Source organism: Entelurus aequoreus, linkage group LG10 (genome assembly GCF_033978785.1).
Source record: "Entelurus aequoreus isolate RoL-2023_Sb linkage group LG10, RoL_Eaeq_v1.1, whole genome shotgun sequence".
In the NCBI taxonomy this organism is placed as follows: domain Eukaryota; kingdom Metazoa; phylum Chordata; class Actinopteri; order Syngnathiformes; family Syngnathidae; genus Entelurus; species Entelurus aequoreus.
In genome coordinates this window covers 2,734,825-2,761,964 of record NC_084740.1, presented here as the reverse complement: position 1 = coordinate 2,761,964, position 27,140 = coordinate 2,734,825, and the positions used below count along the sequence as shown (strand labels likewise).

The 27,140-nt window shown below is 39.3% G+C and overlaps 1 protein-coding gene across 1 annotated transcript; it reads right to left on the bottom strand.

Moving 5' to 3' along the window:
* Positions 1–193: 193 nt before the first annotated feature.
* slc47a3 (solute carrier family 47 member 3) lies at positions 194–25,537 on the bottom strand. Its single transcript, XM_062059828.1, has 17 exons — positions 25,148–25,537; positions 22,201–22,302; positions 22,060–22,128; positions 21,846–21,994; positions 21,726–21,768; positions 20,244–20,288; positions 20,000–20,097; positions 19,828–19,925; positions 17,250–17,363; positions 17,112–17,179; positions 12,458–12,566; positions 8,338–8,413; positions 5,462–5,531; positions 5,233–5,365; positions 5,062–5,156; positions 4,946–4,979; positions 194–1,102 (listed from the first exon to the last, which is right to left on the bottom strand). The coding sequence occupies exons 1-17, from the start codon at positions 25,265–25,267 to the stop codon at positions 903–905; spliced, it is 1,623 nt and encodes a 540-aa protein (XP_061915812.1). The 5' UTR covers positions 25,268–25,537; the 3' UTR covers positions 194–902.
* Positions 25,538–27,140: the final 1,603 nt, after the last annotated feature.

Sequence of the window (27,140 nt, the reverse complement as noted above, 5' to 3'; positions counted from 1 at the left end):
CTCACCGAACCCCTAGGGTTCGATCGAACCCAGGTTAAGAACCACTGATCTAGCCTATTTCTATTCATTTGTCCATCAGTAAAAAAAAATGTAAAGACTACTCCAATTGTTTAGCCGACTATTTATATCTGTGTGTGGCATTGCATTAGTGTTTTACAAGAATAAATAAATACAATTATTGTAATTCCCCATTAATTCCCATATATTCTCATGAATTCCCATGGACGGTGTCCAACTTTGAATAATCAAGAAATGGTCAACATTTCCAAACTTCACGAGCTTAACTTCCCATGGTAAATTTCCGGAAGGTTTCCCGGAAATTTCCCGGAAACTTTCCACCCCTTTGCAGCCCTACTCCTGATCACTTCTCCACGACAGCCTCAAGTGAGCAGTCAGATTGAAATTTGATCGGATTTTATTGTTCCGTGATTCTTACAGTTGACATTAGTGCCGCCAGTTCCTGCAGTTGTCAATATTTCTTTCCTCTGATATGTACTTTTTGTTATATTTAATACAAAGAAGTGATTCTGTTGCGAAATTTAATAAACTTGACTCATGTTTCCAGTGCTATTTGTTAAGTAGCTGCCTATTGTACTATACTTATACTTGTGTACCACTTATACTCTAGCAACGTTTTGGCATAGGCTGTTTTACAACATTGTTCTAGCCTCACTCTGACTCGTAACTAAAAAGTATATCATTCCGAAAGATAATTGAGATTTTCCAAAGCAATTACGGTAAATTGATAGCAGTGTCTTGTGGTGTTTCTGTTTCTCTATTCCGTCTGTTTCCATGCAAACTCATTTCCAGTTCATCTGTGGCCTCTCGTGACGTCGACCCGTGCATCACGTCTCGCGACAAACTTTTCCACCAAAAACCCAGGAACGCAGTCGCTGTTCATGTCACGTGACCAGGTTTGTTACCAGCAGGTTGGCGCTGATCCCAGCGGCCAGGACGAGGAGCATGAGGGCCAGAATCAGAACACGATGCATGACCACGTTTCTTTGGGCGAGTTCTTGGTCCACGGTGTGCACTGTTGCTGGGTCCTCAGGACCAACCGGATCGTTTGTGTGTGTTTGGTCCTGACAGCTTTGTCGCTCATCTGTTGGGGAAGGAATGTGTTAATTACTCATGTTACACTTAAAATACATTTGGTTTCAGGTAATTGTGACTTCAAATAAGCTCATTCTCTCCACGAGTCACCTGAAAGGGTTTTCACTTCACAGGTGTGCCTTATCAGGGTTGATGAGTGGAATGTCTTGCTTTATCAATGAGGTTGGGACCATCAGTTGTGTTGTGAATGAAAAGGTGTGTCCAAACTTTTGGCCTGTACTGTACATTCTATCAATCACATCATTTTAAGTGTGTGGCTCAAAGTATCAATAGTGTCCAAAAGTCCCCTAAAACTGAATAGTAATATCTAGTAAAAGTGATCTTTGGAATATCTTTATCTTTAAAGAGACTGTGTGGACTCGAGTCACATGACTTGGACTCGAGCCAGACTCATCCATCCATCTTCTTCCCAGACTTCCCTCTCCTCAGCCACTTCGTCCAGCTCCTCCCGGGGTATCCCAAGGCATTCCCAGGCCAGCCGGGAGACATAGTCTTCCCAACGTGTCCTGGGTCTTCCCCGTGGCCTCCTACCGGTCGGACGTGCCCTAAACACCTCCCTAGGGAGGCGTTTGGGTGGCATCCTGACCAGATGCCCGAACCACCTCATCTGGCTCCTCTCCATGTGGAGGAGCAGTGGCTTTACTTTGAGCTCCCCCGGATGACAGAGCTTCTCACCCTATCTCTAAGGGAGAGACCCGCCACTCGGCGGAGGAAACTCATTTCGGCCGCTTGTACCCGTGATCTTGTCCTTTCGGTCATAACCCAAAGCTCATGACCATAGGTGGGATGGGAACGTAGATCGACCGCTAAATTGAGAGCTTTGCCTTCCAGCTCAGCTCCTTCTTCACCACAATGGATCGATACAGCGTCCGCATTACTGAAGACGCCGCACCGATCCGCCTGTCGATCTCACCATCCACTCTTCCCTCACTCGTGAACAAGACTCTGAGGTACTTGAACTCCTCCACTTGGGGCAAGATCTCCTCCCCAACCCGGAGATGGCACTCCACCCTTTTCCGGGCGAGAACCATAGACTCGGACTTGGAGGTGCTGATTCCTAATCCATGTTCAAAATTCATGACTCGAGTCATGAATTTGATGACTTTAGATTCGACTTGACAAAATGTAAAGAGACTTGCAACTGGACTTAGACTTTAACATCAATGACTTGTGACTTCACTTGGACTTGAGCCTTTTGACTTGACAAGACTTGCTACTTTCCCCAAAACCCAAAGATTAAAACGTTATTTAGGAGTGCTCCGTATATTTCATAGTGTAGAATTGTGTGTCTGTCAGCGTGTGTGTCTGTCAATACAACATCCAATCAAATTGGATCCACCTTGTTTTCATCCGATAGCATTCATCCAATCAAATTGCAGGACAACCAACGAAGAAGAGCTGTCAAACAACACGCCAATGAGAAAAAATGGTACCAGGGATAGTTTTGTTCGGGTATAAAAACTACGAGTTGGTCAACAAAAAAGGAATTGCAGTATGCAAAACATGCGGTTCGAAGATTACAGACGGAGACGCAACAACTTCCAACTTTGTTCGACATTTGAAGTTGCACAAAGAAGGGTAAGTTTTGAACGTTTATTGGCTAAGTAACGTAACTTTTATTTGCTGCGTAGTTAAATCAGTGAGGCTGTAAACTCACTGCTAACGTTATAACGTCATTTCAAACACGGAAATCTGATGCGTCCTGCAGTTCACTACCTTATTCATACTTTTTGTCAAGTGATTTTTTTTAAGCAGGGTTGCATGAGGTACCTACACATAACGTAACGTTAGTCAATGTATCACACACAGTAACGTAACGTTAGTCAATGTATCACACACAGTAACGTAACGTTAGTCAATGTATCACACACAGTAACGTAACGTTAGTCAATGTATCACACACAGTAACGTAACGTTAGTCAATGTATCACACACAGTAACGTAACGTTAGTCCATGTATCAGACACAGTAACGTAACGTTAGTCAATGTATCACACATAGTAACGTAACGTTAGTCCATGTATCACACACAGTAACGTAACGTTAGTCAATGTATCACACACAGTAACGTAACGTTAGTCCATGTATCACACACAGTAACGTAACGTTAGTCCATGTATCACACACAGTGACGTAACGTTAGTCCATGCATCACACACCGTAACGTTAGTCAATGTATCACACACAGTAACGTAACGTTAGTCAATGTATCACACACAGTAACGTAACGTTAGTCAATGTATCACACACAGTAACGTAACGTTAGTCAATGTATCACACACAGTAACGTAACGTTAGTCCATGTATCACACACAGTAACGTAACGTTAGTCCATGTATCACACACAGTAACGTAACGTTAGTCAATGTATCACACACAGTAACGTAACGTTAGTCCATGTATCACACACAGTAACGTAACGTTAGTCCATGTATCACACACAGTAACGTAACGTTAGTCCATGTATCACACACAGTAACGTAACGTTAGTCAATGTATCACACACAGTAACGTAACGTTAGTCAATGTATCAGACACAGTAACGTAACGTTAGTCCATGTATCACACACAGTAACGTAACGTTAGTCAATGTATCACACACAGTAACGTAACGTTAGTCAATGTATCAGACACAGTAATGTAACGTTAGTCCATGTATCACACACAGTAACGAAACGTTAGTCAATGTATCACACACAGTAACGTAACGTTAGTCAATGTATCACACACAGTAACGTAACGTTAGTCCATGTATCACACACAGTAACATAACGTTAGACAATGTATCACACACAGTAACGTATAAGTTATCACACAACTCTTATGCTTAAAGGCCGTTGCTACGGTTATTATCAATTGTGCTGAAGTTGTACTTTTCTATCTGTGCAAAGGCACACAACTTGTAATCTTCCATAGCGAGTTGTCTCGCATCAGCAGTTTGTTTCCAGACCCTGCCTGCTAACAGCCAAGGACGGACATCGAGTACCTCAACGCAGACAAAACAGAGACAGGGCGAAGTCACGAGTGTCAGCACATTTCCATTCCGAATAATCACGTATTGTGTCTACTGGGGGCTGCTTGCATTACCCCTCCCTTCAGAAGCAGCCTCAGTGATGTTAACTAGGGACCTCCCGAATAAATAGAGGAGCACGTGGGGCTGTACCTTAGAGCGTAGGGTGAAACTGTAACTGAGTGTGCAGCTCAATACGTCTCTCCTCATGAGCAAAATTCAACTCTATCTTTGCCTGATTCCTTCTTCTTGTCTTGTGTAATAGATAGTTCGGTGTTTGGACCTGGCAGAAACATCAACGTTTTAGACTTGCTTGCTAACCTTGAGGTCGGTAAGCACAACCTGAATTAATCCATACATGAGGCGCACTGAAGGCTTAGTGGCCACATGCGTGGACAGCACCTTTTAGCTCTTATTTCCAAAATTGTGTACACTACTGAATTGGGGTCTTATGGCCGCTTATGTGGACACTTATACTGCCATCTGCTGGTGTCAGAAGAGTATAACATGCAATGGAATTTGGAGGAAAAAAAGTGTAAAAATAAGAATTAGAATGTCACTAAACATGAAGTACACGTTTGTGTACTTATGGACTAAGTACATTATATCAAAAGGTGATTCTTAGTTTTTATTCTAATTAGGGTCCAGTAAGCCCAAATAGCAAAGACAAATAAAAAAAACGTATGTAAACAAACAACTTGGACTTTAAGAGGTTTAAGGCACACTGTCTATTTTTGAAAAAAAATGAAAGGATTTTAAGTTCATCCGAAAATGACGGTGGTATACATTTTATACACTTTCAAAGCATTGTTTGCAGCTCACCTGAGTTGACACCGACACCAGCTCTAACCTGGGCCTGGGGCGAAAAAACAAAAAACAAAGAAATGATAGTAATTCCAAAATGCTTCACAATGTATTCTTGAAGTGTAAAATTTGACCTCAACGGTAGCTTTACTCCAGTCCATTCTCACCAGGTAGACAACCAGGAAGCAGCACTGCAGAAACACACCTGTGCACAATCCTATCCACAGACCTGAACAGGAAGTCTTGTGGTTTTTTTGCCATTGTGAACATTTCACTTTAAAGGGCCTAAATACTCAACAACATACCATCGACTCCTAGTTTGGCTGCAAACATCAGCGGCACTCCAAGAGGTAAAGCCACTCCGTAATAACACAGCACGTTGCACATCGCCCCAAATTTCTGCGTACCTGTTCCTCTTATTATTCCTCCCGTGGCCGCCTGCAAGTCATGCAAACTCCCTGAAGTTGTTATGTTTGCTCCCAAAAAGCTGCATGCACATCCATTATGTCTTCAGAACACTGAAGCCAGGCTTACTGAAACTGCATCCAGGATGATGAACGGAGCATAGAACAACACAACCTCACCGACTTTTACTCGGATTTGTCTGTTGGGAAACAGGAGGGACATTTTCAGTAGGATTGTACGAAAAACGTGGAGAAAACTGAACAATTGATTGCGAAATACGGTATTTAAAAAACATAGCAATGTACTAAACAAATACTATGCACCAGGGTTGTCCTGATACTAATTGTGGAGGGGGGGCGTGGCCTGCAGGCCTGCCGCGGAACGGGGTGTGCAAGGACCGGCCTCGAAGACAGTGACAGGTGAGTAGATGGCCCAGGTGGGCCTTGTTATCTGTCGCCTTTATTAGCAGCAGCTGGGACGAGACACGTGGTTGGATTTGGAGTGGGAGCCAGAGAGAGAGAGAGATAGACACAGACTAAGAAAAAGACATTTTGCTGGAAAGCAAAAGCCTCTCAACATTTCTGAGAATAAAACAGTGTTGTACCCTGAAATCCGGGCTCTCGTGGCAGTGTGTGGTGGTCCGATGAACCCACTAGAGGGCAACCTCTACACTAATATTTTGTTACCGGTACCAAAATGTATTTCGATACTTTCCGATACCTTTCAATGCATTTCTAAATAAACGGGACCACAAAAAAATGTCATTATCGGCTTTATTAGAACAAAAAATGTTAGTGTACATGAAACATATGTCTATTATTGTCATTTAGTCCTTAAATAAAATAGTGAACATACTAGACAACTTGTCTTTTAGTAGTAAGTAAACAAACAAAGACTCCTAATTAGTCTGCTGACGTATGCAGTAACATATTGTGTCATTTATACACCTATTATTTTGTACACATTATGAGGGACAAACTGTATAAAATTGATTATTAACCTACTTGTTCATTTACTGTTAATATCTGCTTATTTTCTGTTTGAACATGTTCTATCTACACTTCTGTTAAAATGTAATAATCACTTGTTCTTCTCTTCTTTGATACTTGACATTAGTTTTGGATGATACCACACATTTAGGTATCGATCCGATACCAAGTAGTTACAGGATCATACATTGGTCATATTCAAAGTCCTCATGTGTCATGGGACGTATTTCCCGAGTTTATAAACATGATATACATTGTAAAGATACTTACTCGTCATATGTAAAGATACTTACTCGTCATATGTAAAGATACTTACTCATCATATGTAAAGATACTTACTTGTCATATGTAAAGATACTTACTCATCATATGTAAAGATACTTACTCGTCATATGTAAAGATACTTACTCGTCATATGTAAAGATACTTACTCGTCATAAGTAAAGATACTTACTCGTCATACGTAAAGATACTTACTCGTCATATGTAAAATACTTACTCATCATATGTAAAGATACTTACTCATCATATGTAAAGATACTTACTCATCAGATGTAAAGATACTTACTCATCATATGTAAAATACTTACTCATCATATGTAAAGATACTTACTCATCATATGTAAAGATACTTACTCATCATATGTAAAGATACTTACTCATCATATGTAAAGATACTTACTCATCAAATGTAAAGATACTTACTCATCATATGTAAAGATACTTACTCATCATATGTAAAGATACTTACTCATCATATGTAAAGATACTTACTCATCATATGTAAAGATACTTACTCATCATATGTAAAGATACTTACTCGTCATATGTAAAGATACTTACTCATCATATGTAAAGATACTTACTCATCATATGTAAAGATACTTACTCATCATATGTAAAGATACTTACTCATCATATGTAAAGATACTTACTCATCATATGTAAAGATACTTACTCATCAAATGTAAAGATACTTACTCGTCATATGTAAAGATACTTACTTGTCATATGTAAAGATACTTACTCATCATATGTAAAGATACTTACTCATCATATGTAAAGATACTTACTCATCATATGTAAAGATACTTACTCATCATATGTAAAGATACTTACTCATCATATGTAAAGATACTTACTCGTCATATGTAAAGATACTTACTCATCATATGTAAAGATACTTACTCATCATATGTAAAGATACTTACTCATCATACGTAAAGATACTTACTCGTCATACGTAAAGATACTTACTCGTCATACGTAAAGATACTTACTCGTCATATGTAAAGATACTTACTCGTCATATGTACATATACTTACTCGTCATATGTAAAGATACTTACTCGTCATATGTAAAGATACTTACTCGTCATATGTAAAGATACTTACTCGTCATATGTAAAGATACTTACTCATCATATGTAAAGATATTTACTCATCATATGTAAAGATACTTACTCGTCATATGTAAAGATACTTACTCGTCATATGTAAAGATACTTACTCGTCATATGTAAAGATACTTACTCATCATATGTAAAGATACTTACTCATCATATGTAAAGATACTTACTCGTCATATGTAAAGATACTTACTCATCATATGTAAAGATACTTACTCGTCATATGTAAAGATACTTACTCGTCATATGTAAAGATACTTACTCGTCATATGTAAAGATACTTACTCGTCATATGTAAAGATACTTACTCATCATATGTAAAGATACTTACTCATCATATGTAAAGATACTTACTCGTCATATGTAAAGATACTTACTCGTCATATGTAAAGATACTTACTCATCATATGTAAAGATACTTACTCATCATATGTAAAGATACTTACTCGTCATATGTAAAGATACTTACTCGTCATATGTAAAGATACTTACTCGTCATATGTAAAGATACTTACTCATCATATGTAAAGATACTTACTCATCATATGTAAAGATACTTACTCGTCATATGTAAAGATACTTACTCGTCATATGTAAAGATACTTACTCGTCATATGTAAAGACGTAAGCAATGTGATCCCTCAGGCTTCCAATGATGACGGCCCAGCACACAGAGACTGATCCTGTGTAGGAAAGGTGCAGTTGTTTACTTTCTCCAATCATGTCCATCTCACACGGTTTATGCTCGACGTTTATTTGGAACTTGCACACATGCAGTCACAACACGTCACATCACCACTTGTTTCTTTTCCACATGTTTGAAAAGGAGTAGCCAACTTTGAAGCAATGGATGGAAATCACAATGGACATATAAATAACTGCATTTATTCATTATAAATTGGAGAAATGTGTTTGTATTCTTTTATTTTATTTCTGACTATTATTATTAAAAATGCATCACTATTTCTTTTTTCTTTATTTAATTGATGTATTTGCAAATATTACCTTGTTTTTCTGCTGTTTCTTTCCTTTTTGGGGGAGGGAGTGGAGAGTGGTATGGTTGGGATATAAACAAAACATATTTTGCTATTTAGGGCAGACAACAGATATAGAGAAGATGTATGTGAATATGATGTAATGGATAGGAATGTCTGATACTGGATGTCAATAAAAAAAGAAGAAGAAAAGGAGTAGGAAGAAGCTGAGCTTATTTAATCTTACTCTTTTTCCACTTCATAGAAATGACTAATACATTGGATTCATTAGTTTTCTCAATGTGTGCAAAATGTACTGTATAAATAATAAAGTTCAAATAGTGATATGAATAAGAATATCAACAAGGTTCAAAATGTTTATTATAATTATTCTAGAAAATGGATGTATTTTGTAAACATACTAAGTTTGACCAGTTTGTTAAACTGGATAAAATATCATATCAGTATTTTTTTAGACCTCTTTACTTCATCCATTCCATCATTTAATTCCACATTCTGATATGCTAAAGGTTTTAAGTGTTGTACGTGCATACAAATGTTTTAAATGACATTTTCCTCTAAGATTATATTTCTCCTCTTTTGTTGAGAAGAATTGTTGTACATTCTTTGCTAGCAGTTTATAGTTTGCTTTGTACATCATTTTACATGTTTGCAATTTCAGTAAATTGTTGAATATATTTTTGATTCAGTAAATAAAGGATTTGCGTGTTCTATATGTCCAATATTGTGTCTTATTCTAACTGACCTCTTTTGTTACATGGATAGTAAATCAAATGTACATTTGTAGTTATTTCCCTATATAGGTGATGATATCTGTCTATTACCTGACACCTGACATGTTAGCTACCTCTCTTTCTGTCTATTTTCTGTTGGATCTACTCTCTATTCTGTTACATATACTGTAATATTGTACATTGTTATATATTGTATATATGATATTAGTTAGTCAGTCAGTCAGTCAGTCAGTCAGTCAGTCAGTCAGTCAGTCAGTTAGTCAGTCAGTTAGTTAGTTAGTTAGTTAGTTAGTTTATTATTTCTTCGGTCAGTGGTCAACAAAATAAACAAACAGTTGTACATTCATAAATTGAAAATGTTGCAGAGCGAAAGGGTTTAGGCTGTATTTTACCACGTATTGCGCCTAACCCTATAAACAATGTCAAATACAAGATGAGCTTCCATAAATTATGAAATTTCCTTTGCACAACATATTATAAACACACTTTGTACACAACATAAACACTGTTCAATTATATACACAATAAAGACATGTGAGATATCCGTGTACACGTGTTAGATACAAACATATAATACATCAGTATATATCATATACTGTACATATATTATGTAAATATTACGTATATATGTTATATTTTATATTGCTATATTTAGTCTATTTTATACCTGCATTGTCCTTTCCATCCTTACACTTTCCATCCTTTGTAACTGAGCTACTGTGTGGAACAATGTCCCTTGTGGATCAATAAAGTTGGTCTAAGTTTAATATTTCTACACAATAAGTCCGATATGTAACACTAGTGAGCAGTACAGAATATGGAGTGATTTTTTTTTGTCCAATAAATATTTTGTTTTATTCATTATTGATGTATTTCTTGCCACTTTATGTTGTATATATCTATATTTATTATCTAGAATTCACATTTATGTAAACACTGCAGCTGTGCAAGGTACTTAGCGCTCTGTGATCACAGCGTGCAGGGCCGGCCCGTGGCATAGGCCGTATAGGCAAATGCTAAGGGGGCCATCCATCAGGGGGCGCCACACCAGTGCCACAAATGTTGGAGGAAAAAAAAGAAAAAAAAGTTGGTACTATTATTTCTAAATACAAAAAATAATCCCACGTTAATTAAAATGCAAAGTAAAGCCTATTTAATAGAAATATTATTTGTTACAACATTACGCCCCCTCCCCCCGCACGGTGCGCCCCCTCCCTTCCCGTATAATGACTCTTACCACATCAAAAAATCAACACAAGATGTCAATACGGCCAAAACTGTCAGGTGCCCAGGGAAGAAAAAAGAGAAAAGAAGAGGAGAAACGAGAAAAAGACAGAGGTAGCAGGTAGGTAACGTTAGCCTACATGAAATCATTTTTCTGTTACAGAATGTGATAGTAACCTGGCTTTTTAGCATTAAGCTAATGTTACATGATTCGGCAATTGCTAATCAATAAATAGCTAGTTCTGTTTTAACGTCGGGTTAATATTGTGGAGGGGGCTAAATTGTTATGGAAAATAATAATATAACGTTAGGTAATTACAGTACTCCCACCTTACATTCCTCAGGGACATTTGTATTAGATCTTTTAAGCAGGTGTTTTTTGTTTACATTGTTATTGCCTTCTGGTCAGCTAATGTTTGCCCTGCAGGTAATAGTCACTTTTCCACCCCTTTATATATTAGGTATAGTTGTAAGCCTGGTTGTCAAAGTGCACATCATTAATGTTAATTAAGCAATATCACATGAGAGGGAATGCTGTTTTTTAATTTGAGCACTGCTGTGATTCGGTTAAAGATAATCATAACATAACATTCTCATATAATATGTTAATATGCTTTCTTTAAGTAAAAAAAAAAGGTCAAAGACAAAGCTATTCGGTTTCTTGTGAGTATATACACTTCACTGCCGATGTGGGGGGGGCGCCACCTAAAATCTTGCCTAGGGCGCCAGATTGGTTAGGGCCGGGCCCGACAGCGTGGCTAACGTGAGTTTGTGTCCGTAAATGTATATAAATACAATGTTGATTTATATTCAGGTCACAATATGTAAATGGAGTATTGTTGGTGCTTTTTGGGTGCATTTTTAGAGTGATTTAGAGGCAAAATGGTTCGCAGTTTCCCTTTAGGCGTAGGAGCTGAGCTACTGTAGATCAGAGGTGTCAAAGTCGTGTTCACCGAGGGCCACATCGCTGTCATGTTTGGCCCCAGAGGGCCGCTTCTAACAGTGAATACTATTATTACACAATTTCTTAATGCATTTTGTTCACAGATTTTTTTTAAAAACTAAAATGTAAAAAAAATATGGTAAATTCACCTCAAAATGTAGTGTATAATATTGTAAATGGAAAAACAGTACTGCTGTTTTTATGGTAAAATTTACTGTAAAATTTACTTCTTCTTTTTTTTTACTGTAAATAAAAAAAACTGCAATTGTACAGTCAAATTTTAGCACCTGAGCTGTCAGTTTGTTGTTGTTTTTTTTACCGCAAAAAAAGAACTGTTGTTTTCATTTAGAGAAAAAACAGTAAATTTCACAATTTTACCGTGAAATCTATTGCTACTTTTACATTGCACAATTTGCAATGCTTTGAAATCATTATTATTAGTATTTATATCTATTTAAAAATGGTTGGAATGTTTGATGATATATTTTTGCATGATTAGACAACATTTAAATGAACATAATTTGCGATCACATGGAGCACTTTTTTTTTTCTCTCCCAAAATAAAAAGAAAGAATACATTTAGTAAGAAAAGTGACAGTACTTTGATGCATATTATTTCCAGGCTTTCGAGGGCCAAATAAAATAAAGTGGCGGGCCACACCTGGCCCCAGGGCCTTGAGTTTGACACCTGTGATGTAGATAGAAGCTAAAACCTTCCTTCGATCCCACAGGGAGCACTTCCTGGCATCCTCCAGAGCGTCCTACAATGTGCTAAATGTACTCGGGTATTTGTCTTGAACTACAAGAAGTGATGTTTCATGGCTGACTGACCTGCACAGAAAAAGGAGAGTTTTGCAGACAGCTTAGCCCGCTCTGTGTCTCCAGCTCCGAGGGCATTTCCCACTCGAACACAGCCCGCCACACTAAAGCCTGATGGAAACTGAAAACATGATACAACAATAACATGCACTGCATATGCCAGTGTTTTTCAACCACCGTGCCGCGGCCAGGAGATACAGTCTGGTGTGCCGTGGGAGATGATCTCATTTCACCTATTTGGGTTAAAAATATGTTTTGCAAAGCAGTAATTATAGTCTGTAAATTATGTGTTGTTGTTGAGTGTCGGTGCTGTCTAGAGTGTAATACTCTTCCATATCAGTAGGGGGCAGCCAGTAGCTAATTGCTTTGTAGATGTGGGAAACAGCGGGAGGCAATGTGCAGGTAAAAAGGTATCTAATGCTTAAACCAAAAATAAACAAAAGGTGAGTGCCCCTAAGAAAAGGCATTGAAGCTTAGGGAAGGCTATGCAGAACCAAACTAAAACTGAACTGGCTACAAAGTCAACAAAAACAGAATGCTGGACGACAGCAAAGACTTACTGTGGAGCAAAGACGGCGTCCACAAAGTACATCCGAACATGACATGACAATCAACAATGTCCCCACAGAGAAGGATAAAAACAACTGAAATATTCTTGATTGCTAAAACAAAGTAGATGCGGGAAATATCACTCAAAGGAAGACATGAAACTGCTACAGGAAAATACCAACAAAAGAGAAAAAGCCACCAAAATAGGAGAGCAATACAAGAAGTAAAAAGTCAGGGTGTGATGTGACAGGTGGTGACAGTACACCTACTTTGAGACAAGACCTATATTGATACAGTACAACTACTTTGAGACAAGACCTATATTGATACAGTACACCTACTTTGAGACAAGACCTATACTGATACAGTACATCTACTTTGAGACAAGACCTATATTGATACAGTACACCTACTTTGAGACAAGACCTATACTGATACAGTACATCTACTTTGAGACAAGACCTATATTGATACAGTACATCTACTTTGAGACAAGACCTATATTGATACAGTACATCTACTTTGAGACAAGACATATATTGATACAGTACATCTACTTTGAGACAAGACCTATATTGATACAGTACATCTACTTTGAGACAAGACCTATATTGATATGGTACATCTACTTTGAGACAAGACCTATATTGATACAGTACATCTACTTTGAGACAAGACATATATTGATACAGTACATCTACTTTGAGACAAGACCTATATTGATACAGTACACCTACTTTGAGACAAGACCTATATTGATATGGTACATCTACTTTGAGACAAGACCTATATTGATACGGTACATCTACTTTGAGACAAGACCTATATTGATACAGTACATCTACTTTGAGACAAGACCTATATTGATACAGTACACCTACTTTGAGACAAGACCTATATTGATACAGTACATCTACTTTGAGACAAGACCTATATTGATAAAGTACACCTACTTTGAGACAAGACCTATATTGATACAGTACACCTACTTTGAGACAAGACCTATATTGATACAGTACATCTACTTTGAGACAAGACCTATATTGATACAGTACATCTACTTTGAGACAAGACCTATATTGATACAGTACATCTACTTTGAGACAAGACCTATATTGATACAGTACACCTACTTTGAGACAAGACCTATATTGATACAGTACACCTACTTTGAGACAAGACCTATATTGATACAGTACACCTACTTTGAGACAAGACCTATATTGATATAGTACATCTACTTTGAGACAAGACCTATATTGATACAGTACATCTACTTTGAGACAAGACCTATATTGATACAGTACATCTACTTTGAGACAAGACCTATATTGATACAATACAACTACTTTGAGACAAGACCTATATTGATACAGTACACCTACTTTGAGATAAGACCTATACTGATACAGTACATCTACTTTGAGACAAGACCTATATTGATACAGTACACCTACTTTGAGACAAGACCTATACTGATACAGTACATCTACTTTGAGACAAGACCTATATTGATACAGTACATCTACTTTGAGACAAGACCTATATTGATACAGTACACCTACTTTGAGACAAGGCCTATATTGATACAGTACATCTACTTTGAGACAAGACCTATATTGATAAAGTACACCTACTTTGAGACAAGACCTATATTGATACAGTACACCTACTTTGAGACAAGACCTATATTGATACAGTACATCTACTTTGAGACAAGACCTATATTGATACAGTACATCTACTTTGAGACAAGACCTATATTGATACAGTACATCTACTTTGAGACAAGACCTATATTGATACAGTACATCTACTTTGAGACAAGACCTATATTGATACAGTACATCTACTTTGAGACAAGACCTATATTGATACAGTACACCTACTTTGAGACAAGACCTATATTGATACAGTACACCTACTTTGAGACAAGACCTATATTGATACAGTACATCTACTTTGAGACAAGACCTATATTGATACAGTACATCTACTTTGAGACAAGACCTATATTGATACAGTACACCTACTTTGAGACAAGACCTATATTGATACAGTACATCTACTTTGAGACAAGACCTATATTGATAAAGTACACCTACTTTGAGACAAGACCTATATTGATACAGTACACCTACTTTGAGACAAGACCTATATTGATACAGTACATCTACTTTGAGACAAGACCTATATTGATAAAGTACACCTACTTTGAGACAAGACCTATATTGATACAGTACATCTACTTTGAGACAAGAGCTATATTGATACAGTACATCTACTTTGAAACAAGACCTATATTGATACAGTACATCTACTTTGAGACAAGACCTATATTGATAAAGTACACCTACTTTGAGACAAGACCTATATTGATACAGTACACCTACTTTGAGACAAGACCTATATTGATACAGTACACCTACTTTGAGACAAGACCTATATTGATACAGTACATCTACTTTGATACAAGACCTATATTGATACAGTACACCTACTTTGACACAAGAGCTATATTGATACAGTACATCTACTTTGAGACAAGACCTATATTGATACAGTACACCTACTTTGAGACAAGAGCTATATTGATACAGTACATCTACTTTGAGACAAGACCTATATTGATACAGTACACCTACTTTGAGACAAGAGCTATATTGATACAGTACATCTACTTTGAGACAAGACCTATATTGATACAGTACACCTACTTTGAGACAAGAGCTATATTGATACAGTACACCTACTTTGAGACAAGACCTATATTGATACAGTACACCTACTTTGAGACCAGAGCTATTTTGATACAGTACACCTACTTTGAGACAAGACCTATATTGATACAGTACATCTACTTTGAGACAAGACCTATATTGATACAGTACATCTACTTTGAGACAAGAGCTATATTGATACAGTACATCTACTTTGAGACAAGACCTATATTGATACGGTACATCTACTTTGAGACAAGAGCTATATTGATACAGTACATCTACTTTGAGACAAGACCTATATTGATATGGTACATCTACTTTGAGACAAGAGCTATATTGATACAGTACATCTACTTTGAGACAAGACCTATATTGATATGGTACATCTACTTTGAGACAAGAGCTATATTGATACAGTACATCTACTTTGAGACAAGACCTATATTGATACAGTACATCTACTTTGAGACAAGACCTATATTGATACAGTACATCTACTTTGAGACAAGACCTATATTGATACAGTACACCTACTTTGAGACAAGACCTATATTGATACAGTACATCTACTTTGAGACAAGACCTATATTGATACAGTACATCTACTTTGAGACAAGACCTATATTGATACAGTACATCTACTTTGAGACAAGAGCTATATTGATACAGTACATCTACTTTGAGACAAGAGCTATATTGATACAGTACACCTACTTTGAGACAAGAGCTATATTGATACAGTACATCTACTTTGAGACAAGAGCTATATTGATACAGTACACCTACTTTGAGACAAGAGCTATAGTGATACATGCTTGGTTATGCTTTAAAGTCATATCCAACAATTGCGACAACAACTTTTTACTGTCAACTGAGTTTAGTTTTTAATGATGTCTGCTGGTGGTGTGCCTCCCCGTTTTATCAACGCAAAAAATGTGCCTTGGCTCAAAAAAGGTTGAAAAACACTGCACTAATAGTACTAACCTTTAACAGTTAATTTTACTCATTTTCATGAATTAATAGTTTCTATGTAACTGTTTTTATATTGTTTTACTTTCTTTTTTATTCAAGAAAATGTATTTTTATTTATTTGTCCTATTTTATTTTATTTTTTATTTTTTTTAAAGGACCTTATCTTCACCAGATGTCAGGTTCAAACACTGATGACATTTATTAAACAGTCAAGATGCAAGGAATCATGTCGAGACAGAGTTCAATTTTGCATATCCAACGACTTTTTACTGTCAACTGACTTTCGTTTTTTAATGATGTCTGCTGGTGGTGTGTCTCTGCATTTTTTCAACGCAAAAAATGTGCCTTGGCTCAAAAAAGGTTGAAAAACGCTGGCCTATACAATAACATCAGCACCTAATGGAAGATTGTATTCAACTCACCATGAAAGCAATGTTCGACAGCTCGTACACGACGGACTGAGCTCCGAGCTCCACCTCACTTATGAGACCTGTGAAGGCAAATTGGATTTGCTTTTGTAGCTGTTGACCAAATTCCGTCGAGTGTTGATGGACTTGTACCTGCCAGTAAGCTGCCAATCTCAAATGTCCACCACTCCACACATAACATGACCATGCTGGGAATGGCCAAGTGAATGAATGAGCTCCAGTCCTGTAGACAATCTTTGGACCAACCTGGAAGCACATTCATCTTTTTTGTAATTAAAAAAAACAACTAAATTTTTACATAATTCATGTTAAAGGAGCCAGATGTAGTAATGTGGCCAGAAATGGTACTGCAATCAAGGTCAAAACTCTGTAGTCCCCTCCCACTCTCTAAGACTGAGGTTGCCAGATATGAATCCGAATCTGAATTTTACTCCAAGGAACTTCAAATAGCAATGGACGAGTCCTACGCTGTAGGTTTCTCTTGTTTATGCTTCTTGCAAGATGGTTTACTAAGTAATTATGCCACATTTTACTGATGCCCATTAGACAAATGTATTTGTAAAGTTCCATCCATCCATCCATTTTCTTCCGCTTATCCGAGGTGGGGTCGTGGCCCGGGCAGCAGTCTAAGCAGAGAAGCCCAGACTTCCCTCTCCCCAGCAACTTCATCCAGCTCCTCCCGGGAGATCCCGAGGCGTTCCCAGGCCAGCCGGGAGACATAGTCTTCCCAATGTGTCCTGGGTCTTCTCCGTGGCCTCCTACCGGTCGGACGTGCCCTAAACACCTCCCTAGAGAGGCGTTTTTGTGGCATCCAGACCAGATGCCCGAACCACCTCATCTGGCTCCTCTCGATGTAGAGGAGCACCGGCTTTACTTTGAGTTCCTCCCAGATGACAGAGCTTCTCACCATATCTCCAAGGGAGAGACCCGCCACCCGGCGGAGGAAACTCATTTCGGCCGCTTGTACCCGTGATCTTGTCCTTTTGGTCATAACCCAAAGCTCATGACCATAGGTGAGGATGGGAACGTAGATCGACCGGTAAATTGAGAGCTTTGCCTTCTGGCTCAGCTCCTTCTTCACCACAACAGACCGATACAGCGTCCGCATTACTGAAGACGCCGCACCGATCCGCCTGTCGATCTCACCATCCACTCTTCCCTCACTCGTGAACAAGACTCCCAGGTACTTGAACTCCTCCACTTGGGGCAAGATCTCCTCCCCAACCTGGAGATGGCACTCCACCCTTTCCCGGGCGAGAACCATGGACTCGGAATTGGAGGTGCAGATTCTCATCCCAGTCGCTTCACACTCGGCTGCGAACCGATCCAGTGAGAGCTGAAGATCCTGGCCAGATGAAGCCATCAGGACCACATCATCTGCAAAAAGCAGAGACCTAATCCTGCAGCCACCAAACCGGATCCCCTCAACGCCCTGACTGCGCCTAGAAATTCTGTCCATAAAAGTTATGAACAGAATCGGTGACAAAGGGTAGCCTTGGCGGAGTCCAACCGTCACTGGAAACGTGTCCGACTTACTGCCGGCAATTGTAAATTTGTAAAGTTACGCAGCAATATTTTAGTCGGGAGTCGGGACAGATTGTTGGCTTTACCCTGCTCAAATGTCTAGTTTGACCGCACGGACCACCATCCAAATACTTATAGATAATAATATGTCATATATGGCATAGGCCTACTTTGACGGCAAGCCAAGGCCAACAGTAAAATGACCGCCACATTTGGTTCAGCATAACCCCATGTTGCATCCAACCTGACGCGCCACATTCCATGTACATGTGATGCATTATGTTGTGCCAAGCAAATACCAACCCATATGTGTTGGATGCACATACAGTACCAGAAACTGCTAGCTGCATGCTAAGCATTGGCTGCAAAACATACTAGCTTTGGTAGACAAGGTCATAGACTGTGTTGGACAATATAGTTTACATACCAAATGTCCATTTCCATTTATTACAAGTAATAAGAAAAGGTAAATGCCTTATTTACCTATCAAGGAGGAAATTAGCAAGTTTGGTGTCGGATGAAAAAATATTCTCTGCCTTCAATAGTCTCCATCTTTCAAAGGCATCCCCGATACAAATCCTCGTTTTGTTCCTGGCTTTGTCATGAATAAGTTGAGAATGGTAACTTTTACCGTGACTAAGGTCTGACATGTTTAGTAACTTTACCGGTGGCAGTAGCCAGACCAAGATGGCGTTCTAATTGGTCAAACGGTGGAGGGTGGGGAATCAAAATGAAAACAATAAGAAGATTTCGGGGCTGTAAATCTAATTTTGAAATGAGCATATTAACTATTGCTATCAGTTATTGAGGTATTGGAAAAGAAGATGATTTATTAATGCATTTTGACATATCAGGACCATTTAATGATGACTTGACATGACATTATTATATATGGCTCCTTTAAGGACATTCATATTTGGTATTTCACATTTAACTTAGCCTTCTGTTTCCAATCCAATCTGTATTTTTATCAAAGCCTGTGTCGGATTGCTTACTGTGTTTTGATTGTTGTTGTTTTTTGGCTTGAACAATATTAACTTTGCTGTAGAGGTTCTTTTAAACAAAGACTGCTGAAGTGGTTTTGAGTTTCTGATTGTCCATTCAGACATAGTACCATATTAACGTTTGGGGGGAACAATAGTGAACACGGAAGAGTGCTGCTCGTTGGTGCAAATATGGCACTTACCTCCCCAGGTGGCCTTGTGAACACCTTTCCATAGGATATAAGCGTAGAGGACCCCAGCCATGTAGAACTGGGACAGAGTGTTGGCAAGAGCCGAGCCTCTATGGAGAACATTGCATTTTGAAGGGTATTAGTTTCATGCAATCAGTGCTGTAAATGAAAAAGCAACACTTACGCTACACCCAGATTTAATGCAAAGAGAAAAATGTAGTTCAAGAGGACGTTGATGAGATTGACCACAAAACCGGTGATTACTTGAGGCCATATGATGCCCTGAAATGGACAACTGAAGCATTATTATGTCTTAACTGTGCATGTTTACATATAAGATGTGTTGCTACATTAATTGGTATGCAGCAATTTTTTTCTCTTTTGGCTGTTTTAGTTTACATCATTATGCCTTCTGATTTTCGACTTACCTGATTTTGCAAGTATCTTGTTTCCAGTGAATACATGAATGTAGCCTGTGAGATTGGAACAAATATGTTTTACAATGCAACAATTTTGCAATTAAGGTTTAGAAATGCCTGGAGAAATGTATTTTCGTAGAAAAACAGTGATGTTACTACCACACTACCAATAAATATTATTAAACTAGTAACGCTAGTAAACGCTAGTTGAACTAGTAACTAGTGGTTTTCATCCTGATCGTGGAACGGTAGACCAGCTCTATACTCTCGGCAGGGTCCTTGAGGGTGCATGGGAGTTTGCCCAACCAGTCTACATGTGCTTTGTGGACTTGGAGAAGGCATTGGACCGTGTCCCTCGGGAAGTCCTGTGGGGAGTGCTCAGAGAGTATGGGGTATCGGACTGTCTGACTGTGGCGGTCCGCTCCCTGTATGATCAGTGTCAGAGCTTGGTCCGCATTGCCGGCAGTAAGTCGGACCCGTTTCCAGTGAGGGTTGGACTCCGCCAAGGCTGCCCTTTGTCACCCATTCTGTTCAGAACTTTTATGGACAGAATTTCTAGGCGCAGTCAGGGCGTTGAGGGGATCCGGTTTGGTAGCTGCAGGATTAGGTCTCTGCTTTTTGCAGATGATGGTCCTGATGGCTTCATCTGGCCAGGATCTTCAGCTCTCACTGGATCGGTTCACAGCCAAGTGTGAAGCGACTGGGATGAGAATCAGCACCTCCAAGTCCGAGTCAATGGTTCTCGCCCGGGAAAGGGTGGAGTGCCATCTCCAGGTTGGGGAGGAGATCTTGCCCCAAGTCGAGGAGTTCAAGTAAGGAGTCTTGCTCACGAGTGGGGGAAGAGTGGATCGTGAGATTGACAGGCGGATCGGTGCAGCGTCTTCAGTAATGCGGACGCTGTATCGATCCGTTGTGGTGAAGAAGGAGCTGAGCCAGAAGGCAAAGCTCTCAATTTACCGGTCGATCTACGTTCCCATCCTCACCTATGGTCATGAGCTTTGGGTTATGACCGAAAGGACAAGATCACGGGTACAAGCGGCCGAAATGAGTTTCCTCAGCCGGGTGGCGGGTGAGAAGCTCTGTCATTCGGGAGGAACTCAGAGTAAAGCCGCTGCTCCTCCACATCGAGAGGAGCCAGATGAGGTGGTTCGGGCATCTGGTGTGGATGCCACCCAAACACCTCCCTAGGGAGGTGTTTGGGGCATGTCCGACCGGCAGGAGGCCACGGGGAAGACCCAGGACATGTTGGGTAGACTATGTCTCCCGGCTGGCCTGGGAACGCCTCTGGATCCCCCGGGAGGAGCTGGACCAAGTGGCTGGGGAGAGGGAAGTGTGGGCTTCTCTGCTTAGGCTCTTGCCTAACGGATGGAACTAGTAACGTTGCTATTTATAACGTCGCCACTGCCCAACCCTGGCATAGGGAGCGCCAAATATTTTCCCTGGTTGATACGGATTCATGTTATTGGTTGTGTTAAATCCTTAAATGCTTACTGGTAGCGCTGGCATGAAGATCTTCACATACAACTGAGACAACCTGAAGGGAACATTGACAACAGTGATGGACAAATTCTTCAAAAACTGGGAATTGAAAAAGCGTAGATGTCAGCTGACCTGGCAACCTCTGGCTCCAGTCCTACAGCCAGCAGAATGGACTCAGTGTTGATGAGGACGGCCCAACAGGGAAAACATGCCAGAATCAGAATGAGGATTGCCTTCTGCAGGATCACCCCGACTCTCAGAAGATTGCCACTCCCAAATGTCTAAAACAAGAAAGAATGTTGTATTGATATGTAACCTAAGCGTGACAGGTTGGTGCTTACAGTACCTGAGAAATCAAAGTATCACATGCGGACGCCAGCCCTGCACCAACAGATATGCCCGTCACATTAACAACCTGTGGACTTAAAGAAGAAAATGCTGTAGTGTGCATGCAGGTCAGATGGTTTCATCAGAAATGAAGACTTACCGCTATGGCCAGAGCTACACCTGCCAGCTCCACCTTTCCCAAATGGCCACAAAAGACTGTGCTGATAAAACTCACAGCAAAAAACATGAGGTTGGCCAAAATCTATTAAATTGGAGGAAAGGTTTCCAGAATTAGATACAATTGCACAAGTTCCAGTACAACAGCTGTGGCAAATATGTGCATTTGTCAATAGGATAGGTCTTTATTGTCATTGCACAAGTACAACAAAACTTTGTTTTCATCACAAACCCGTTCAAGATTAGACAAACAAACAGTGTACAGGGTTACAGAACAGGAACGCTGATGGATCGCTACAAGGTGCCCTGTAAAAGATTGTAAAAAAGTCAACGCTGGGGAAGGATGAGTAAAGAAATAGAATCTAGACTGGGCTCCTAAGGGGGCCCAGTCTGGAGTGGTAAAAAACCTCCATAGCAAAGCACATATACATATTACAACGTACATCTCCAGATATCTAGCAACAGAGGGGAGGGTGGGGACCATGGTGTCAGGCTGCAGCTCTTAGGCGCTGCCCATCCTTCCATCACCCCTATGGGATTTGCGTGGAGGGCGTTGGATTGTAATATAACCATGCTCAGTGTTGAGACAAATTAATTGAACATGTTTATTATGATTGTCATGTAGGTAAAACATTAGAAACAAGTCTATAGCCATTAGACTATGTTCCTACCGACTCTTCTCCTCGGTTCTCTTCTGTGTCGTGTATTGGGTTGCAAAATTCCGGGAATAAAGTTGGAATCTTTCCATTGTAATTAACGGGAATGTATGGGAATTAACGGGAATGAATGGGAATAAACATTAAATGCAACATGCTAGATCTTGCAGCATGATTATTAGCTAAAACAACCTGATTTAATGCAAATTCAGTTGAATTTCAACCCTTCACTGTGCATTCCTCCATCACATGTTCAGATAATTCCCAGCATGCTACGCACTACAGCGGGGCTATTGAGGCCACACTAGTGTTTGTCCCTCATAATGTGTACAAAATAATAGGTGTGTAAATGACACAATATGTTACTGCATACGTCAGCAGACTAATTAGGAGTCTTTGTTTGTTTACTTACTACTAAAAGACAAGTTGTCTAGTATGTTGACTATTTTATTTAAGGACTAAATTACAATAATAAACATATGTTTCATGTACACTAACATTTTTTGTTCAAATAAAGCCAATAATGCCCTTTTTTTGTGGTCCCTTTTATTTAGAAAAGTATCGAAATACATTTTGGTACCAGTACCACATCAATCATCAAGAAGGCTCAGCAGCGGCTACACATCCTGAGAATCCTCGAGAAGTACAACCTGAAGCCTGACCTGCTGCTGACCTTCTACCGCTCGTCCATCGAGAGCCTGCTGACCTACTGTATTACAGTATGGTACGGCAGCTGCACTGCAGCAGACAGGGAGAGGCTGCAAAGAGTGGTCAAGACGGCTCAAAAGATCATCGGCCGCCCTCTCCCCTCTCTGATGGACATCTACACCTCCCGCTGCCTCAACAGAGCCAGTGCCATCATCAAGGACAGCACCCACCCTGGCTCTGACCTGTTCCACCTGCTGCCCTCTGGGAAGTGCTACAGGTGCATTAAAACCAAGACAAACAGGCTAAAGAACAGCTTCTTCCCCAGGGCCATAATCACCCTGAACGGACTGCTCCATTGTCCCTCATAACTGCCTTCTCCTCGGTGCAATAACCCATTCCACCATTATACATTTGCACAGTGTATAGAGTGTACATTGTACAGAGAGTATAGAGTGTACACTGTTCTCTTCCACACCTTTCTTTGCACTTCTATATTTTTTATATTTTTATATATTTACACATTGTTTTCTTGCATGCACACATCGCACTGTATGGAATGGCCTCAATCTCGTTACCCTGCGTAATGACAAAGCTGATTCTGATTGGTATGGGGACAAGCCTAATCCATTGTCAGCTGAATTTTTACTAATGTTTATTTAAGATTTGGAATGCACGGCAGGCAACCCTTTTCTTCATTTTTGTTTTTTGTTTTTAATTGTTTCAGCAACTTTTTTCCCTCTACGATGGACTGTCCTGGGAACTCTCAAATAACTTTTGGAATGATTTCCAGAGGCACGGACAATGCATGTAGGCAGCAGTGTTACTTTCACTTGACTTCCTTCTTACTAGGAGTGCACTTGTTTGCCCATCATGTCCTTGACTTCCAGGCAACGACAACCACACTGCAAAAAGTCAGTGTTCAAAAACAAGGAAAGAAAATATAAAAATTAGGGGTATTTTATTTGAACTAAGCAAAATTATCTGCCAATAGAACAAGAACATCTGGCTTGTCAAGACTTTCCAAAACAAGTAAAATTAGCTATTCAATGAACCCAAAAATACCTTAAAATAAGTATATTCTCACTAATAACAACTGTACTACTATATGAGTATGTATGAAATAAGAAATTATTTAAAAAAAAGTACTTTTATACGTGTGAGTGTTGATGACACAGTTTTGCAACAGTTGATATTTTAGTTTCAAGCATGTTTTACTCAATATAGGTAATCAAATCTCAGCAACAAGCTGTAATATCTTACTGAGATCATTTAGGACCCAAACCCTTAAAACAAGTAAAACACTCTAACATAAAATCTGCTTAGTGAGAAGAATTATCTTATCCGACAGAAAATAAGCAAATATCACCCTTATTTGACATATTTCATCTTACTTAGATTTCATTTTTTGCAGTGCAGACATGACATCACCTGCAACCCAACAAGAGAAAGTGCCTCCAACCAACTTGGGACGGAACCTAAAACCATGTCAGCCATCATTTGACAAGTGGACGTGTGTGTCAATCGGGTGACAAATGTCTATTTTATTAATAAAAGAAGTCCCGCACTCCCTCAAAAAAATGGTACATTTACTGTAAATGATAGTTTTTCATGAATGGAGTGACTCACCACAGGAAGAGCCATCAGAGATAACTCTTTGACTTCTGTCTTGAAGCCGCCAGGAGACAAGTTCTGTATTTGCTGGAACAGAATGTGTTCTCTCCAGGATGTGGAAGGAGAGTTCTCCATGATTCCGAGATGATTCTTCACAGGGACGGCTGCAAGAGAGACAACAACAACAACAACAACAACAACTGCTATAGCAAGTCCTCCGTCAAAGGGATGACAAAGAGAACGTTATCTCACCCGGGCATAGGTCATAAGGCGGCAGTTGCTAATAAAGTCCTTTCATGATCCGACTGTGTGCAGTGCAAAGCATTTGCCGCTTGACAAGATTTAAAATGTTATTTCTAGAAAAGAGCTATTTACTTATTATTAGTATTATTCCAATGTTAGCTGTCGTTGACTTCCACATCATAATCTTTGTTTTGGCATGAATAATTATAAAATGTCTATTATAGTTGAAACATGTTCAAATTGAGAAAATAACTATTCAAATATTGTTTTCCCCGCATAGAAAATATAGTTTAAAGATGCTGCAACATCCCAAGGATGCTTGATTTAAAGAACTGCAAGTTGTATAATGATGGTTTTCAGAATGTTTTAAAAGTCCTGTTTATTTCTAGATATACAAATCATATTTTAGGATTAACAAAATTACATTTGCTGCATGGACAGATTAATTCATTAATTTTTTTCCTACAATCTAAAATGTTGTCAGCCCTTCTTTGCAGTGTGGACATTGAAAAGAGAACCGTGGAAAGTAAAATGCTCAACTAAAAACAATTGATCAAAAATGAAAGTTTCAAACAGACTTGTACTTACCTGCTTTATGTTTCTACTTTGTCATTATACTTCCTTTATCACTCAGTCAGCTTCCTTAATGATTAACTATTAGATGATGTATTATTTCTGTATTGTCCAGGAGATGGCGCAAGCATACTTTTAAACACATTTTACTACTGTATGAATACAGTGTATATGTGTGTGCACGTACGTATGTACTGTATGTATGTATGTATGTATGTATGTGTACATACATACATACATACATACATACAATACAATACATAAAAGGAAACTAATATTTTATCTGAGTCTGTAAATGAGTTTGCTTGTTGATGATTGTTTGGTTTTGTATTGTGTAACTATAATTATATGGTAACTAATATTCTGAGACTGTAAATTGTTTGCTTGTTGATGATTTGTATTTGTTTCTGTATTGTGTAGTTATAATTATATGCTTTTACTTGTAATTGTATTGAGTTTGTGGACCCCAGGAAGACTAGTGGGTTGTTGTGGCAACCTGCTAATGGGGATCCTTAATAAAAAACGAAAATCAAATACACACACACGCAATGCCAGCAGTCCCATAATTAGGAACTACTTCCTGTGAACTCACCTTTTGACGACTATTGCATTCTATAAGAGAGTATTATTGCAGTTTGCCAAACAGCAAGCCAAGACTTCTTTTTTAAATAATTCCAAGTCATTTATACATTTTAGGAACGATTTAAAAATACTTTATAAGAACCTTTTAGAAGGGTATGTTTATTGCCAAGTTGTGCCCGCACCTCTGATTAGTTTTTCTTCACACAACTAAATCAATCAATCAATGTTTGTTTATATAGCCCTAAATCACAAGTGTCTCAAAAGGCTGTACAAGCCACAACGACATCCTCGGTACAGAGCCCACATACGGGCAAGGAAAAACTCACCCCAGTGGGACGTCGGTGAATGACTATGAGAAACCTTGGAGAGGACCGCATATGTGGGTAACCCCCCCCCCCCCCCCCCCCCTCTAGGGGAGACCGAAAGCAATGGATGTCGAGTGGGTCTGACATAATATTGTGAAAGTCCAGTCCACAGTGGATCCAACACATCAGCGGGAGTCCAGTCCACAGCGGGGCCAACAGGAAACCATCCCGAGCGGAGACGGGTCAGCAGCGCAGAGATGTCCCCAACCGATGCACAGGCTAGTGGTCCACCCGGGGTCCCGACT

Bases quoted from the DNA above. Each gene is read 5' to 3' on its own strand.
- slc47a3 (XM_062059828.1), bottom strand. From the start codon at position 25,267: ATGGAGAACTCTCCTTCCACATCCTGGAGAGAACACATTCTGTTCCAG. The intron at 20,098-20,243 runs GTAAGTCGAAAA...TGTCCATTTCAG, and splicing joins CAAGATACTTGCAAAATCAG to GGCATCATATGGCCTCAAGT. The intron at 12,567-17,111 runs GTGAGTTGAATA...TCATGTTTTCAG, and splicing joins TGTCGAACATTGCTTTCATG to TTTCCATCAGGCTTTAGTGT.